Genomic DNA, 15,930 nt, shown 5'->3' with positions numbered 1-15,930 from the left:
GCTGGAGTGATGCACCTATGAGCCAAGAAACGCCAAAGAATGCTGGCCAATCACCAGAAGCTAGGAAGATGCAAGGAGGGACTCCCCTATAGGTTTCAGAGGGAGCATGATACCTTAATTTTAGACTTCTAGCCTCCAGAATGGTAAGACAATAAATTTCTGTTGTTCTAAGTTACCTGGTTTGTGGCACTTTATTACAGCAGCCCAGGGAACTAATAGAGAGATCTGATCAAGGGCAAGGGCAAGGGCTATGTTGCATTAGCTGGGCAGCTACTATTCCCCTCTCCCCCACCCTGAGGTGTGGAGAAATGCCCAGAGGACATGAGGGCTTGCCAAAGCAGCCCGCACGATGGCCATCACTATATGGTATGGAGGCAGAAGCAAAGGAAGTGTGGGAGAACACCTTCCCAACCGAAGGCAAAACTGCCATTCAGGCAAATTAGAACACACTCAAACCACAGAGGATAACTCATCTTCTTCTCATTCAGACCTAGAGCTCAGAGTGATAAGTTCCATTTCATTATCATTACTAATTTTTATTTATTTATTTGTGAGACAGAGTCTTGCTCTGTTGCCTAGGCTGGAGTGCAGTGGCGCAATCTCAGCTCACTGCAACCTCTGCCTTCCAGGTTTGATTCTCCTGCTTCAGCCTCCTGAGTAGCTGGAACTACAGGTATATGCCACCATGCACAGCTAATTTTTGTAATTTTAGTAGAAACAGGGTTTTACTGTGTTGGCCAGGCCGGTCTCGAATTCCTGACCTCAGGTGATCCATCTGCCTTGGCCTTCCAAAGTGTTGGGATTAATGGCATGAGCCACTGCTCCTGGCCGTTACTAAATATTTTTAAACTAACTTTTCCCCCAATGGAAAAAATAATTTTCCTATTATAGAAAATTTGGAAAACTCAGAAAAGTAAACACAAAACAAAATTACCTAAAATCTCAACCAAAAATTACTATGAACATTTAGTGGAATACCTTTTCAGACTTGTTCCTATGTGGCTATGTACTTTTGTGTTTTAGTAGGACAGGTAATACTGGGGTCAGCTTCAATCTCTTTGTTAATTACACTTTAGCTGGTAAACATTTGCCAAATTGTTTCTCAATGAGGAAAGATAATCTGAATTCTCTCTCTCTCTCTCTCTCTCTCTCTTTCTTTCTTTCTTTCTTTCTCAAATGAGACAGGGTCTTCCTCTGCTGCCCAGGTTAGTCTTGAACTGCTGGGCTCAAGTGATCTTCCTGCCTCGGCCTCCTAAAATGCTCAGATTACAGATGTGAGCCAACGTGCCTGGCCACATTCTGAGTTTTGAACCACCCTTTCATCAACAAACTTTTGGACTGGATTCTGCCGCGTGACAGTCGGTAGGAACTGACTCCGTGCTTTACACCACACACCGCCCCAGTGTGGCTTCAACACTCACCGGAGTTTTGATGTAGGTGTGGGGATCAGGGAACTCAGGAAAATGGCTGGGGATGTGCGGCGGGTGGGGTCGGTTCTGCCCTGCAGTGAGGGCCTTGGGGGTCACTGGTTGATTGGTCACCGGAGCTGCAACAGAGTCACAACTGATTACCCCTCCACCCAAGACCCTGATTTCTATAGATTATGGTCTCCCCCCAAAGCCTCCTTTTCTCAAAAAAATGCCAGACCTCAATTTTCTAAACAAGTTGCATTTTGTATTTCGATCAATAAAAGGTCTTTGATGGCTTACAATGCCCAGCCCTGCTGGCTAATCTTGGTTGACATTCCCTTTGACAACAATCTGCCCACAAGCCTCTTAGGTAGAGGCGGATGGCTATGGCCACAGTAACTACGTAAAACAGCATGCTGAGGAGCTACGCAAGTTACATGGGCTGCTGGTTCTCTTTTCACAGACCTTGGATAACAAAAAGGAACAATGAGCTGGGGACAGTAAGTGTGAGCTTAATGATAACAAGAGGGGATTGAAAATGGCACCTTCCCCTGCTATGTTGAGAGGGAGTTTTTTAAAAAAATACCAACATGAAAAAAGTGACTTTAAAGAAAAAATCCAGGCCGGCTGCGGTGGCTCACGCCTGTAATCCCAGCACTTTGGGAGACTGAGGTGGGCGGATCACTCGAGGTCAGGAGATCAAGACCAGCCTGTCCAACATGGTAAAACCCTGCCTCTACTAAAAATATAAAAGTTAGCCAGGTGTGGTGGCGGGCACCTGTAATCTCAGCTACTTGGGAGGCTGAGACAGAATAGCTTGAACCTGGGAGGCAGAGGTTGCAGTAGTCAGCCGAGATTGTGCCACTGCACTCCAGTCTGGGCAGCAAAGCGAGACTCCATCTCGGAAAAAAAAAAAAAAAAAAAAAAGAAAAGAAAAGAAAAGAAATCCAGTTAATTCTCTCCAGGTCCTACAAGCCCAAACTGGTTACTCGCCACTCAGCTTATGGCACCCAGTTTTACTTAAAGTAGAGGTCATCAAACTTTGTGTAAAGGGCCATATAATAAATACTTTAGGTTTTGCATGTGGTATAGTCTCTACAACTAAACTATGCCAATATAGCACGAAAACAACCACAGATAATAAGTAAATATGGGTGCATTCCGATAAGACTTTATTTACAAAAACAGGAGGCAGGCTGCATTTGGCCCATAGTCCACGATGTACCAACCCTTAATCTAAGGAGAACAAGAACTTTCATTTTTTCCAAGCAGCATCATTTGCCCTTCTGGGGCTAGAGCACAAGAAACACAGCAGTATCTCAAAGATGGTTTACCTTTTGGTGACTGAATTTCACATGCTAATCCCACTAGCCCAAATAAAGATTATATTGTAGGTAGCCCCAAACATTGGAAGAGAGCCTGCAACAAGGAAGTAGCTACTAATCCAATCCCTACCATATTCAATTACTTCATTCCACAAGCATGAATTGATAAATTGCTAAGTACCTCAGTTCAAAGTCACTTACGAGCAGTGATGACCATCCTCTGAGACCGTTTTGCATAGGCAGGGAGAGTGTCCACATTGAAACCTAAGAGACAGGAAAACAAAAATCACTGCCCAGACCACTGGATATTGAATACAGAAAGAATAGTAGTATTATGGACAAATGGCTTAAACTCTCAACTCAGTGACCTCGCAGTCACGCAAAAGAAGCTCTGGCAGAATTCCCCAACAGGGAATCATGAGGCCTCTTAGATGTGTTCAGAGGAATCTCTCTTGATAACTCTCTCAAGCTCAAAGCAAATCAAGAGAACCATGAGGGAAACCAAGAACACTTAGCAGACATGCCTGACTCCTAGGAACTCCTCTCTCCAGCTGCATCGAAGAACTGGAAACTGAAGGTATACTCACCCATCTCAACAAGTGTGACCACGATATCTGACAGTGTGGGCTGGGTCCTGGCTGTGTGCTCACAGTAAGACTTGGCACTTCTCCCAATTTCTGAAATGTCTAAGAGGGGATTAAAGGCATAAAACTTATTCTCAGTTCCTCAGAAAGTTAAACATAGAATTACCAGATGAGCCAACAATTCCACTCCTAGGTATATACCCAAATGAATTGAAAGCAGGGATTCAAACAGCTACTAGTACACCAATGTTCACAGCAGCATGATTCACTATAGCCAAAAGGTAGAAACAACCCAGTGTCCATTAACAGGTGAATGAACAAACAAAATGTGCTATATACACACAATGGAGTATTATCCAGCCTTTAAAAGAAGGAAATTCTGGTAATGTTATAGCATAGATGAACTTTGAAAACATTATGCTAGGCCAGGTGTGGTGGCTCAGGCCTGTAATCCCAGCACTTTGGGAGGCTGAGGTGGGTGGATCACCTGAGGTCAGGAGTTTGAGACCAACCTGACCAACATGGCGAAATCCCACCTCTTCTAAAAATACAAAAATTAGCCAGGCGTGGTGGTAGGTGCCTGTAATCCTAGCCACTCGGGAGGCTGAGACATGAGAAATAGCTTGAACCCAGGAGGGGAAGGTTGCAGTGAGCAGAGATTGCACCACTGCACTCCAGCCTGGGCGACAGAGTGAGAACGCCTTCTCGAAAAAAAAAAAAAAAGAAAACATTATGCTAAGGCCAGGTGTGGTGGCTCATGCCTGTAATCCCAGCACTTGGGAGGCTGAGCCAGGTGGATCACTTGAGGTCAGGAGTTCAAGACCAGCCTGGCCAACATGGCAAAACCCCATCTCCACCAAAAATTTAAAAAATTAGCCAGGTGAGGTGGCACACACCTGTAATCCCAGCTACTCAGGAAGCTGCGAATCGCTTGAATCTGGGAGGTGGAGGTGGTTGCAGTGAGCCGAGATTGCACCACTGCACTCCAGCCCTGGGAAACAGAGCGAGACTGCATCTCAAAAAAAGAAAAGAAAAGAAAAGAAAAGAAAACATTATGTTAAGTGAAATAAGGCAGACACAAAAAGACAAATAAAGATTCTACATACATGAGGTATCCAGAGACGAAAAGTAGATTAGAAGTTACCAGGGAATGGAGGGGGAGGAAGAATGAGGAATTACTGTTTATGTTTACAGAGTTTCTGTTTAGAATGATGAAAAAGTTCTGGAAATACTGTGAATGGTTGCACAACATTGTGAATGTACTTAATACCACTGAATTGTACACTTAAAAATGGTTAAAATGATAAATTTGGTTATGTATATCTCACCACCCACACACAAAAAGGTCTTATTCTCTGATGGGCAATTTTTGTTTCTTCTGCCTGAAGCTGAACCTCTATTTAAGAGTCACATTAGGCCGGGTGCGGTGGCTCAAGCCTGTAATCCCAGCACTTTGGGAGGCTGAGACGGGCGGATCACGAGGTCAGGAGATTGAGACCATCCTGACTAACACGGTGAAACCCCGTCTCTACTAAAAATACAAAAAACTAGCCGGGCGAGGTGGCGGGCGCCTGTAGCCCCAGCTACTCGGGAGGCTGAGGCAGGAGAATGGCGTGAATCTGGGAGGCGGAGCTTGCAGTGAGCTGAGATCGGGCCACTGCACTCCAGCCCGGGCGACAGAGTGAGACTCCATCTCAAAAAAAAAAAAAAAAAGTGTCACATTAAAGTCCTTTGGGGAAAAGGAAGGTTTCTAAGATGGAGTTTTGAAGCTCGGCTCTGTGAATGAGCTTCCAAGGCGGAAGGGAGGTTTCACGAATACCCTGAAGCTGTGTTGAATTTTACACACATAAAAAGCATTTTTTGGGGAATGGGTCCACAGATTTTATCAAATGTACAAAGGGGCCTCAAAAGGTAAAGAACTCCTGCTCTAGGGGCCCAGTGGCTCAGAAAATAAAAGTGAGTGGTGCTTGACAGGGCAGGGTGTCTAACAGGAGACCTACCACCAACTCCCCTGCTACCCTGAGCAAGTCACTAATACCAGCCTCTAGACATGATTTTTAAACTCTAAATTCCAAGACTGTTCCAAGAACTGCATTCTTATCTCTTGGGAACTATTAATTCATTCCTTTAGGATAAAGTTCAAAAAGTAGTGGAACCTGTGATAGGCCCCAAAATCTCTTCTAAAGTCCACACAGGTCAAAACTATTTTCATAATAAAATTAAGTCATTATTTGACTTTTTCACTCTCATTCTCTCAGGTGGTTTTCCTGAGTCTATGTGACTTATGATGACATCATGGGTCTGATGAGTAACAGAATATGTAATTGTACATTCTTATTTTCGAAATTTCCTTTTCTTCTTCTTTTTTTTTTTTTTGAGACGGAGTTTCGCTCTTGTTGCCCAGGCTGGAGTACAATGGTGTGATCTTGGCTCAATGCAACCTCCACCTCCTGGGTTCAAGCAATTCTCCCGCCTCAGCCTCCCGAGTAGCTGGAATTACAGGTACCCACCACCACACCCAGCTAATTTTTTGTATTTTTAGTAGAGACAGGGTTTCACTATGTTGGCCAGGCTGGTCTCAAAACTCCTGACCTCAGGCGATACACCCACCTCAGCCTCCCAAAGTGCTGGAATTACAGGTGTGAGCCGCCACGCCCAGTCCCAAAATTTGTTTTTTCTAACGTGGCAAATACACATATACAAAAGCTATTTGGGGTCCTCAATGTTTATTAACATAAAGGGATTCTGAGAGCTGGGCATGGTGGCACATGCCTGTAGTCCCAGCTATGTGGGAGGCTTGGGTCCAGAAGTTTGAGGCCAGCATGGGCAACACAGCGAGACCCCATCTCTAAATGAATAAATGTAGGAGTTCTGAAGCCAAAATGATTGAGATCACTGCTTTAGGAAAACATTTGGTATTTAAAAGTGCCAAACATCAGCTGCAGAGAACTACTTTGCCCAAGATCACCCTTCTTGGGGTAGCCCACATCTAGTGTTTGATCAAGACCTGAGTATAAAGGCAGGGCCTTTTCAGCTTGATGGGCAATAATGCTCCAGGGTTCCCGGCTAAGTTGTCCAGTTCTTTGTTTGGCCTGTATTGCACTCCACATCTCCCTCTGCCCAAACCGTTCTCCTACTTCCTTTCATAGTTGTTGATCCCTAAGAAACACTGTAAATACTTCCAACCCTCATCCTATCCCATCCCCCAAAAGTCCTAAACAGGGAAATATGTTGTACATGCAGAAAAGCCTCTGTAAGACCACACCTGGGCTTCTAAATCTCAACACATTTCCTTTTAAAAGTGGCTTTTCAGCTGGGTGCGGTGGCTCACGTCTGTAATTCTAGCACATTGAGAGACCGAGGTGGGCGGATCACCTGAGGTCAGGAGTTTGAGACCAGCCTGGCCAACACGGTGAAACCCTGTCTCTACTAAAAATACAAAAATTAGCCAGGCGTGGTAGTGCATGCCTATGATTCCAGCTACTTGGGAGGCTGTGGCAGAAGAATTGCTTGAACTCAGGAGGTGGAGGCTGTAGTAAGCTGAGATTGTGCCACTGCAGCACCCCAGCCTGGGCAACAGAGTGAAACTCTGTCTCAAAAAAAAAAAAAAAAGTGGCTTTTCCTCTTCATTCTTTGTATCACACAATCTAGCATTTGATTACATAATGTGATGATAGCTATTGCATGGGGAATTAGTCCTGACTCCCCAACAAAAGTCCTTAAGGGCACCCATAACTCACCAAGAGCTTATAATCTCCCCAGCACTGAATGTTTTATATATACATCTCACTTATATTCGCAACTCCATGAGGTACAAACTGTTATCTCATTTCACAAATGAGGAAATTGAGGTTCAGGAGACTACTCAGTGGCTTGCCCAAGCTATTAAGTCACAGAGTGATGATGTACACCCAAGTCTATCTGATTCTAAAGCCTGTAAGTCACTTCATTATGCTCTTTTCTGTTTTTGTTGTTGTTTTTGTTGGGGACGGAGCCTCACAGGCTGGAGTGCAGTAGCGCGATCTCAGTTTACTGTAACCTCTGCCTCCCAGATTCAAGCAATTCTCCTGCCTCAGCCTCCCGAGTAACTGGGATTACAGGCACCAGCCACTACGCCCAGCTAATTTTTTTTTTTTTTGTATTTTTTAGTAGAGATGGGGTTTCGTCTTGAACTGACTTCAGGTGATTCACCCACCTCGGCCTCCAAAAGTACTGGGATTACAGGTGTGAGCCACCGCGCTTGGCCCATTATGCTCTTTTCTCAACTTTTTACATTAAAAAAATTTTTTTTCTTCCCTCTTAAGAAAAAAGTTTATCTTTTTCTTAAATTCTCTCAAACACTATCACAAAGCAGGGCACAGAACTGATGTTGGGGTTGACTCCAAGGACTAGTGTTTCCGTGTACTCACAGCTCTGCAACATCTCTGTCAGCGTTTCCACGGATGCTTTCTCGGCACTCTCAAACCCTGCCTCTGTCAGCAAGGAGCTCACAACCACCTGCAGGGTTCTCCTCCGGGCCAGATGATAGTTATCGGCAGGGTTAGTGGACTGTTTACTTCCCGATCTCTGTGAATCAGCAGCCCAGAAATATTTTCATCCACAGGAGAAGGATGCAATCACATAGTTCATGCGTGGTCAATGGCAAACAAAGTTCTTTCACTAAATACTTTTATTTTAAAAATCAGTGCTTAATGTTTAGATTTACAGATCTTGGCCAACTGAGTAAAAATTGAGCACCCAAGGTGCTTTAAATCCAGAAACTACTTCTCTGCCTACCTAAAACGTACGGTCCCAATGAGATAAAATAGCAGGTCTTTGACTTTCTACTTTAGCAGATTATTAGAATACATAGCTGAAGAAACATGCATGATGGGATTAAGACCTGTCCCCCAGAAAAAATAGGATCCCTCTCTTGTGCCCCCCATCTTCACACCATTTCATTGAAAGGGAAAATGAAAACAGTAACAAGAGGTGACGGCGACGAGGGCAAAAGAAAACAGCAAGAAAAAGTAAGAAAGCTAAATATTTTGAAACGGGAATGCCTTTCAACTTTGGCTGGCCAATAAGAAGGCGAAAACGGCATGTTCAGACCAATCAGGGGGTGTTCCGGGTTCCCAACCCCCAACAGCGAACGAGCCAATCAAGACACAGGTCCGCCAACTCCGGAGGCCGTAGCCAAGTCCGAGGGAGGGGGCGCGTACGGCCTGAAAAGACCCTCCGCCAGTTGGAGCTCATGATGGGGCTGGATTTATGGGGACTAGCTTTTTGCTCAGTCTAGGGGAAAGTTGCAGGATACCCAAACTCTCTCGGCTCTGGGTCCGCGCTTCTTGCCCTTACCGTTCCGGAGCCGCCGGCCCCAGCTGTGGCCGCCGCCTCGGCCATCTTGCTCTGGCGTAGTGTGCGCGAGCGCGGGGCGCGATGGGACTTGTAGTCGCGGGGCGGGGCGGGGCGGCGTGAGCCCCTTGGTTTTTTTTTTTTTAGATACAGAGTCTTGCTCTGTTTGCCAGGCTAGAGTGCAATGGCTCGATCTCGGTTCACTGCAACCTCCACCTCCCGGGCTCAAGCGATCCTCCCGCCTCAGCCTCCGGAGTAGCTGGGATTACAGGCGGGCACCACCACGCCCCCCTAGTTTTTGTATTTTTAGTAGAGACCGAATTTCGCCATGTTGGCCAGGCTGGTCTCGAACTCCTGGGCTCAAACAATCCTCGGCCTTGGCCTTCCAACGTGCTGGGATTACAGGCGTGAGCTACCGCGCCCGCCTCACGTGACCTTTTGAAAGTGAAGTGTGGTGGGGCCTTAAGTGGCTTGGTTGTGAGCCGGGAAAACGCGCTGGGTTTCACTGAGTTAAAAGAAACCTATTTTAATATGAAAATCGGTTTCTATAAAGAGCACACTCCTGGAAGGACCCAGGAGGTCAACTACACTCGCAGGGTTTCCCAAACTTGTCTGATTATTAGCAACACCTGACTGGGCCCAGCCCAATCCCAGGACTTCACTCTGTGGAAGAGGGACTTGGGAATCTTTCTCATTAAGGAGCTCCCCAGATGATTCTCCTGAGCGGGTAATGTTGGGAAACCCTGGAGCATCCAGCCTCGCGATTTTGTGTTGAGGGCCGCCCAGCCTGTCAATGGCCCACTTGGAAGTAGAGTCCGGACCACCTAGTCCAAGTCTATCGCTGCATCCTGCTGCCTTCGCGCCCTCGACCCGCAAGTATTTGCGAGGCAAGTCCGGGTGGGGCAGGAGACTTGTCCGTTGCCGCCTCACTCCCAGGGCGTGGGGTGCCCGCGGCTGCCAGTTGTTTTCTACCTGGCCTGTCAGCCCCTCTGGCTGCACCGTAATCGTCCCCATTTGCAGTTGCCTAGCAGGACGCAGACTCTGGGTTTGAATCCTAACACTAGCCAGCTATGGTACTTCGGGCACTTGACCTAATTCTCAGTGTGTCTCAGTTTCCTCTTCTGTAAAACTGGGGGTAAGATGGGATGATACACAGAAAGGGTCTGTCACAGTGCCTGACGTGTAGTAAGAGTCAAGAAATCGGCCAGGCGCGGTGGCTCACGCCTGTAATCCCAGCACTTTGGGAAGCCGAGGGGGGTGGATCACCTGAGGTCAGGAGTTCGAGACCAGCCTGACCAACATGGTGAAACCCTGTCTCTATTAAAAATACACAAAATTAGCCGGGCGTGCTGGCGGGCGCCTGTAGTCCCAGCTACTCCGGAGGCTGAGGCAGGAGAATCGCTTGAATCCGGGAGGCGGAGGCTGCAGTGAGCCGAGATCACGCCACTGCACTCCAGCCTGGGCGACTGAGGGAGACTCCGTCTCAAGAACAAGAAATCGCTCCTCATGATTTTGTTTACTTCCTGGATAGCACGTGGAGGAGTTTCGAACGCCGGGAGGCAGGGGTCTGGGAACCTGTGCGGCCCCGGCCCGCCGCCCACACTGAGCCTCTGTGGCGCCCCGCCCCCTCACCTATGCCGTGTGGGGCTGGGGCTGCCGGCGGGGTTGTGCGGCGCCGGATGAGCCTCCTGGTATCGCCGAGGATGTGCAGGGGGTGGGGGGGGGGGGTCGGGCCGGGGACTGAAACTTGGCTGAGCAGAGCACCAGCCCCTTTGTCTCCTCCGCCCCCTCTTCCCCACTTCCTGCACTGCTCGGGATCGGCGGCGCTGCGCGGACTTTGTAAACACTTCGCCCCTGCAGGGGTGGGGACTGGCTCTGTTCGGACGCCGGGGAGAGAGGTGCAATCCCCTCTTCGTGGCTGGTGGTTGCGACCACCCCAACTCCCCAAAGGCAGGCGCCAGAGGCGGCGGGAGAGAGCGCCGGCGACCCCAGTCGGTGCTCCGGGGAGCTCACCTGCCGAGGAGGTAGGCTTGGGGGCTGGAGAAACCGGGGTAGATGGGATGTCAACTCAGGCATGTCAGACCATGCGTTGGGGATCGGCGCCGGGTGGGTCAACGGGGTCGCCGCATCATCACTTCCCAGTTGGCACCCAAAGCTTGGCTAACTTTCCGACTGAGTGAGGTGTTCTGCACGGAGTTGAAGGGCGGAGAAACCCCCAAAGGCCCTGAGCCGTCTGTATGTACAGACATCGGCACAACCCCCTCCAGCTGATCTGGAAGCCCCGTGGCTTTACCGAGCTGTTGCTCTTCTCGTGCCTCAAAGATGGGGTGGAAGGCCACTAGGAGGGCAGACCAGTGTGGATGGGGAGTCTGTGGGTGCTCTGACCAGTGCACCGGGGTGAAACTGGAGGGAGGAACCCCTCAATGGTGTCTGATTGGTACATAGGTGATGATCTTAGGCTCCTCTGTGTCTCTTGAAGTGTCAACAAGAGGAATAACTGAATACATTGGTTGCTGTTACTAAGGGAGCATTAAGTTATTCATTTGCATTGGTTGAACACCTACTATGTGCCTGGCATTATATGGAATGCTGAGGGTGCAATGATGTTATTTATCCACAGCTAATATGGATCACAGAACAGACATAGACGTCAAGTGCACTGGCTGGGGTGACTGGGAAGGCTTTAGAGAGAAAAGGACATTTGAGTTCGGTTCAGAAGGATGAAAAGCATAGAAGTCTTTGGGGGCACTTACTCCACAGAGCTGGATTGACCCCCAGCTGTGGTGTTGGACACTGGAATATAGGGGCAACCCAGAAACAATTCCTGCTCCCTTTAATCCACTGTCTAAGCATCAAGGGAATGAACAGGATGAGTCCCAGAAAAGGCAATTTTCTGGGCTGGGTCCCAAGAACCCAGGAATTCCCAGCTGGGTGCAGCCGGGAGGGTCCACCTGGGGGTGATGTGACAGTCCACACAATCCTGGGCACCCCTTCCCCATCCCTGGACTCTGAGACCGTTTCCTCTGACGAGTCCTTGCCCTCTGCCTACCACTTCATTTCTCTTTGGGACCAGACATGGATGGAGAAGTGGATCTCCCTTTGCTTCCTCACAGATTCTTCTGGCTGTTCAATTCCAGGGCTCCTTTGGGAAATGACTGACACACCAATTTATGAATTCATTCAGCACCCATTTGCTGTGGCCATACTCCATCTGCACAGGCTATTCACACAGCTGTTGGGGATGTCATGGTAATCAAATCACAGTTTCTTCTGCCTGGAACTTAATACTGAAAGCTTCTCTGATCATTCTAGCAGAGTCCTAGTCTATGCCAGTCATTGAGATTATGACCTCCATGGTCCCAAGCATCTTCTCCTTCCGGCTTCCCCTTCCCTCTTCCCTCAAGGGCTCAGAATACTAGCTAACAGTTACATAACACTGTCAGGTACTCTTCTAAGTGATTTAGAGATCATATCTCATTTAAACCTCCTAATATAGTCCTATGAGGTAGGCATTAGGATTCTCTCCATTTTATAGACAAGGAAACGCAGGCACTGGAGATAAGTAATCTTCCTTCAGACACAAGAAACAAATGGCAGAGCTGGGATTTAAACCCAGGTCACTTGATTTGGGAGGCTTTATTCTTTTTTTTTTTTTTTTTTTTTTTTTGAGATGGAGTCTCGCTCTGTCGCCCAGGCTGGAGTGCAGTGGTGTGATCTCAGCTCACTGCAAGTTCCGCCTCCTGGGTTCACGCCATTCTCCTGCCTCAGCCTCCCTAGTAGCTGGGACTACAGGCGTCCACCACCATGCCTGGCTAATTTTTTTGTATTTTTAGTAGAGACAGGGTTTCACCGTGTTAGCCAGGATGATCTCGATCTCCTGACCTTGTGATCCACCCGCCTTGGCCTCCCAAAGTGCTGGGATTACAGGCATGAGCTACCGCGCCCAGCTGGGAGGCTTTATTCTTAACCATTAGGCTAGCCTGCCTCCTTCACTGACCACATAAAATGTGCACTTGAGCCAGGAACTTAGGAGTTTCCTAAAGGGAGTCTGTGGTCCTGTATCTTGGATGATACAGCTATCTGTTAGCTGAGCCATGAGGCTGGTACTGTTTACAGTGAGCCCAGCAGGCCTGGAATAGGGTTGTGGGAACTGCACAGAGCTGGTATCCTTTCCTGATGGCTATGTGTGTGTGCACGTGCGTGCGTGCGCGTGCATACAAATGTATGAATGTTTTCCCCTGTGTAAGCCTCACTCAAAGGGAAAGGGGGAATGTGAATAAACCAGGAGGAATGAACTAAGATTATATTCAAGAAAGAACTTCTCAACTTGGACGTGATGTGCCAGAATCTGGGGATGTGGGAAACCAAGACACCTCTTTTGTTGGGAATTAAGAATAGCAGAGATGCTCACATTCTAGATGTGCATTCCAGCTCGGTAGCTGAGTAAGGAAGATGGCTAAGGAGTGGGTGCAAGCTTAAGATGCTCACACCTCTCTTTCCCACAGCTCCTGCTTCCAAAGCTGCATCCGTGTATCCTACCCAGTCCCTCCAGACAGGCTGGGATTAATGCTGGTGATGCAAGCAAGGGCACAGGACAGTTTCCATGGATTCCAGCCCCTTTTCCACCTTCTTTCTGAAACGCTTTTAAATTTCTTACAAGGGCCTTCCCGACAGGTCTGGGGAGGCCTTGAGGTGGTCCCTCTCTGCCTACACTTCGTGCATCTGTCTTTGAGAAAGGAGTGTGTGTTGGGGGCATGGGTATTGATGCTGGGAGTCAAGAGTGGGAACTGGGTAGAGGGTGGCTGCACTGAGAAAACAGGTAAGCAGGATGTGAACCTTAAGAATGATAAACCTTCATGCTGCCCTTCTCCCACGCATGCACCTTCCTCCCTCGCTCGCTGGTAGGGTGGGGTGCAGCGGAGCCCTTGGCACGCCCTGGCCCCCTGCCCTAGACACTGGCTTGGCTGTGGAGAACAGGTTGTACTCTTGAAAAACCACAAGAGGAAGTTTAGGGAGGGCTGGGGGTGGGGAAAGTTCTGGGGCCCCTGCCAAGTTTCCCTTTCCCTGCTGAGCAGTAGGTGTGTTTATCTTGCCCTCAAAGACATTTAAATTTTAAATCCTCAAGTTTCAAAGAGCTGTCAAGGCCTGCCCCTTTCTAGGGGTGGCAACAGACACTGCTAGAAATGAGATTGGAACAAGTTACCCATCTGCTGGTTGAGAAAGGCTAATTCCAGAAAGTCTCTTCTCCTTCTTTGGCCCCTTCACTTTTCTCTTCCCCAAAGCGTTCCCTACAACCTTTAAACTCAGAGGAATGTGGCTGTAATTGCCCCTTAGGAGCTGAATGGTGTTGCAGGAGCTGTCCCTAGGTGTTTTACCTGTACTGTCTCATTTAATATTTATTCACCACAACTCTAGGTAGTAAACACCTCTATCTCCAATTTGCGGAAAGGAAACTGAGGCTCAGAAAGGCAAACTTGCTCAAAGCGATTTAGCTAGTAAGTGGCAGAGCCTGTACTTGAACAAGGTTCTATCTGATTTCAAAGTCTAGGCTTTTTACTCATGAATTAACTCTCAATCTGAGCATTGACTTTCCTAATATATCAAACACTGAGACAGGGAGGCTGAAATATAAAGTGATTTTTTAAATGCTGCTGCTGGTATGGGAGAGGGATACAATTGGAAGTGATTCCTTGGAAGTTAATGTATTTAAGAAAGGATAACCACCGGGGACGGTGGCTCATGCCTGTAATCCCAGCACTTTGGGAGACCAAGGCGGGCGGATCACGAGGTCAGGAGTTCGAGACCAGCCTGACCAACATGGTGAAACCCCCATCTCTACTAAAAATACAAAAAAAAAAAAAAAAAAAAAAAAAAAAAAAAAAAAAAAAAACTGGGCCTGGTGGCATGCGCCTGTAATCCCAGCTACTCAGGAGGCTGAGGCACAAGAATCGCTTGAACCCGGGAGGCAGAGGTTGCAGTGAGCCAAGATCGCACCATTGCGCTCCAGCCTGGGTGACAGAGTGAGAATCCGTCTCAAAAAAAGAAAGAAAAGAAAGAAAGGATAGCCAAGTTAAAAAAAAAAAAAAAAAGATGCAGGAGGTGAGAGGTCAGGTCAAACTCTGGAAGGCTGCACCAAAAGGGAAGATTTAGGAGGGATACTGTAGCTGTATGCAAATATTTAAAAGGTTGCCCTACCAAGCCTTGAAGTAGGGGGTTAGCAGGACTGGTGGAGGCAGATTTTCAAAAAACGTAGAATTTCTAACACATGGGGCTTAGAGCGCATGCTGTAAGAGGGGCCTCTGCCAGCAAGATGACCTCAAAGCCCCTTTGCCTGTAAACCCCTGCTGTGATTTTTCCCCTGCTTTCCTCTTGTCATTCTTTGCTCTCCCATACTCCCTGCGCATTGTAGTCCCTGATCGTCCACCAGGTGGGGCTGTTGCCCAGTGTGTCACCCCGGGATGGCTGGATTGGGTGAAGAGCCTTGCCGGGTTCTCCAGGCACTGACTGGTTTCAAGGGGCCTCTGCTCCCAGCCCATCACCAGCTATTTACACACTGGGGCCCAGAGAACTGCTTTTGACCCAGCAAAGCCCCTATAAAAGGTGCTCTTGTGTCTTGTCCAGGCTCCAGCCAGAATGTGCAAGCCTCCGACTCTGGGGCATATACCTGTCCCCGGGTCAGGGATTCCTTCCACATCATCTCTTTCCCCTTCCTGACTGTCCTTTCCCTTTGAGAGAGAGGGCCCCATGTGTCCAGAGCAGAGGGCAAGGCCAACGGCCCTGTGAACCAGCAGGGTAACTAATGTGGCATGGCCTTTTATGCTCTTCAAAGGACATACCTGTGTCATCTCCCGGAAGGGGCCTCAAGGGCCCCACCTCTCTGAAACTATTTGCACTCAGTGGCCTGACCAGTTCTCCCATCCTGGGTGAAATTCCCCAGGACAGCCCTTCCTGAGTTGAGGGCTGAGGGGTTATCTCTGGAAGGAGAGGGTTGCTGGTACCTCCATCCTTGGCCCAGATCTGCTTGCTGCCCCCTCAGACCTTTAGAGAGGCACAGAGCCACTGGGCCTCCAGGGACACAGAGACAGAGCCCAGAATGAGCAAGGACACCCTGATTTTTTTGAGACAGGGTCTTACTTTGTCACCCAGGCTAGAGTGTAGTGGCGTGATCTCGGCTCACTGCAGCCTTGACTTCCCAGGCAGAGGTGATTCCCCCATCTCAGCCTCCCGGGTAGCTGGGACCACAGGCGTGGCGCCACCATGCTCAGCTAATTTTTAATT

At 48.4% G+C, this 15,930-nt stretch overlaps 2 protein-coding genes across 7 annotated transcripts in view; one reads left to right on the top strand and one right to left on the bottom strand.

Annotated features, from left to right (window-relative positions):
- The window catches only part of TAF8 (TATA-box binding protein associated factor 8), a 46,614-nt gene extending 37,900 nt beyond the window's left edge, over positions 1-8,714 (bottom strand). For all 4 annotated transcript variants that reach the window (XM_010369655.1, XM_030929086.1, XM_030929087.1 and 1 more), the window contains exons 1-5: positions 8,656-8,714; positions 7,728-7,884; positions 3,322-3,420; positions 2,936-2,998; positions 1,422-1,546 (exon numbers count right to left, since the gene is read on the bottom strand). In XM_010369655.1, coding sequence (XP_010367957.1) covers positions 1,422-1,546; positions 2,936-2,998; positions 3,322-3,420; positions 7,728-7,884; positions 8,656-8,700 — 489 coding nt within the window. In that variant the 5' untranslated portion in view covers positions 8,701-8,714. The remainder of the gene's footprint in view (positions 1-1,421; positions 1,547-2,935; positions 2,999-3,321; positions 3,421-7,727; positions 7,885-8,655) is intronic.
- Positions 8,715-8,822: 108 nt separating this feature from the next.
- The window catches only part of CCND3 (cyclin D3), a 122,516-nt gene continuing 115,408 nt past the window's right edge, over positions 8,823-15,930 (top strand). For 2 of the 3 annotated variants that reach the window (XM_010369654.2, XM_010369653.2), the window contains exon 1: positions 10,176-10,676. In XM_010369654.2, the coding sequence (XP_010367956.2) occupies positions 10,287-10,676 (390 nt within the window). In that variant the 5' untranslated portion in view covers positions 10,176-10,286. Of the gene's footprint in view, positions 9,540-10,175; positions 10,677-15,930 lie in introns of those variants that run through there. The other variant, XM_010369652.1, reaches the window with a different exon arrangement.

Source organism: Rhinopithecus roxellana, chromosome 4 (genome assembly GCF_007565055.1).
Source record: "Rhinopithecus roxellana isolate Shanxi Qingling chromosome 4, ASM756505v1, whole genome shotgun sequence".
Classification (NCBI taxonomy): domain Eukaryota; kingdom Metazoa; phylum Chordata; class Mammalia; order Primates; family Cercopithecidae; genus Rhinopithecus; species Rhinopithecus roxellana.
Note: the sequence above shows the minus strand (reverse complement) of the source record. Positions and strands in the feature narration are given on the sequence as shown.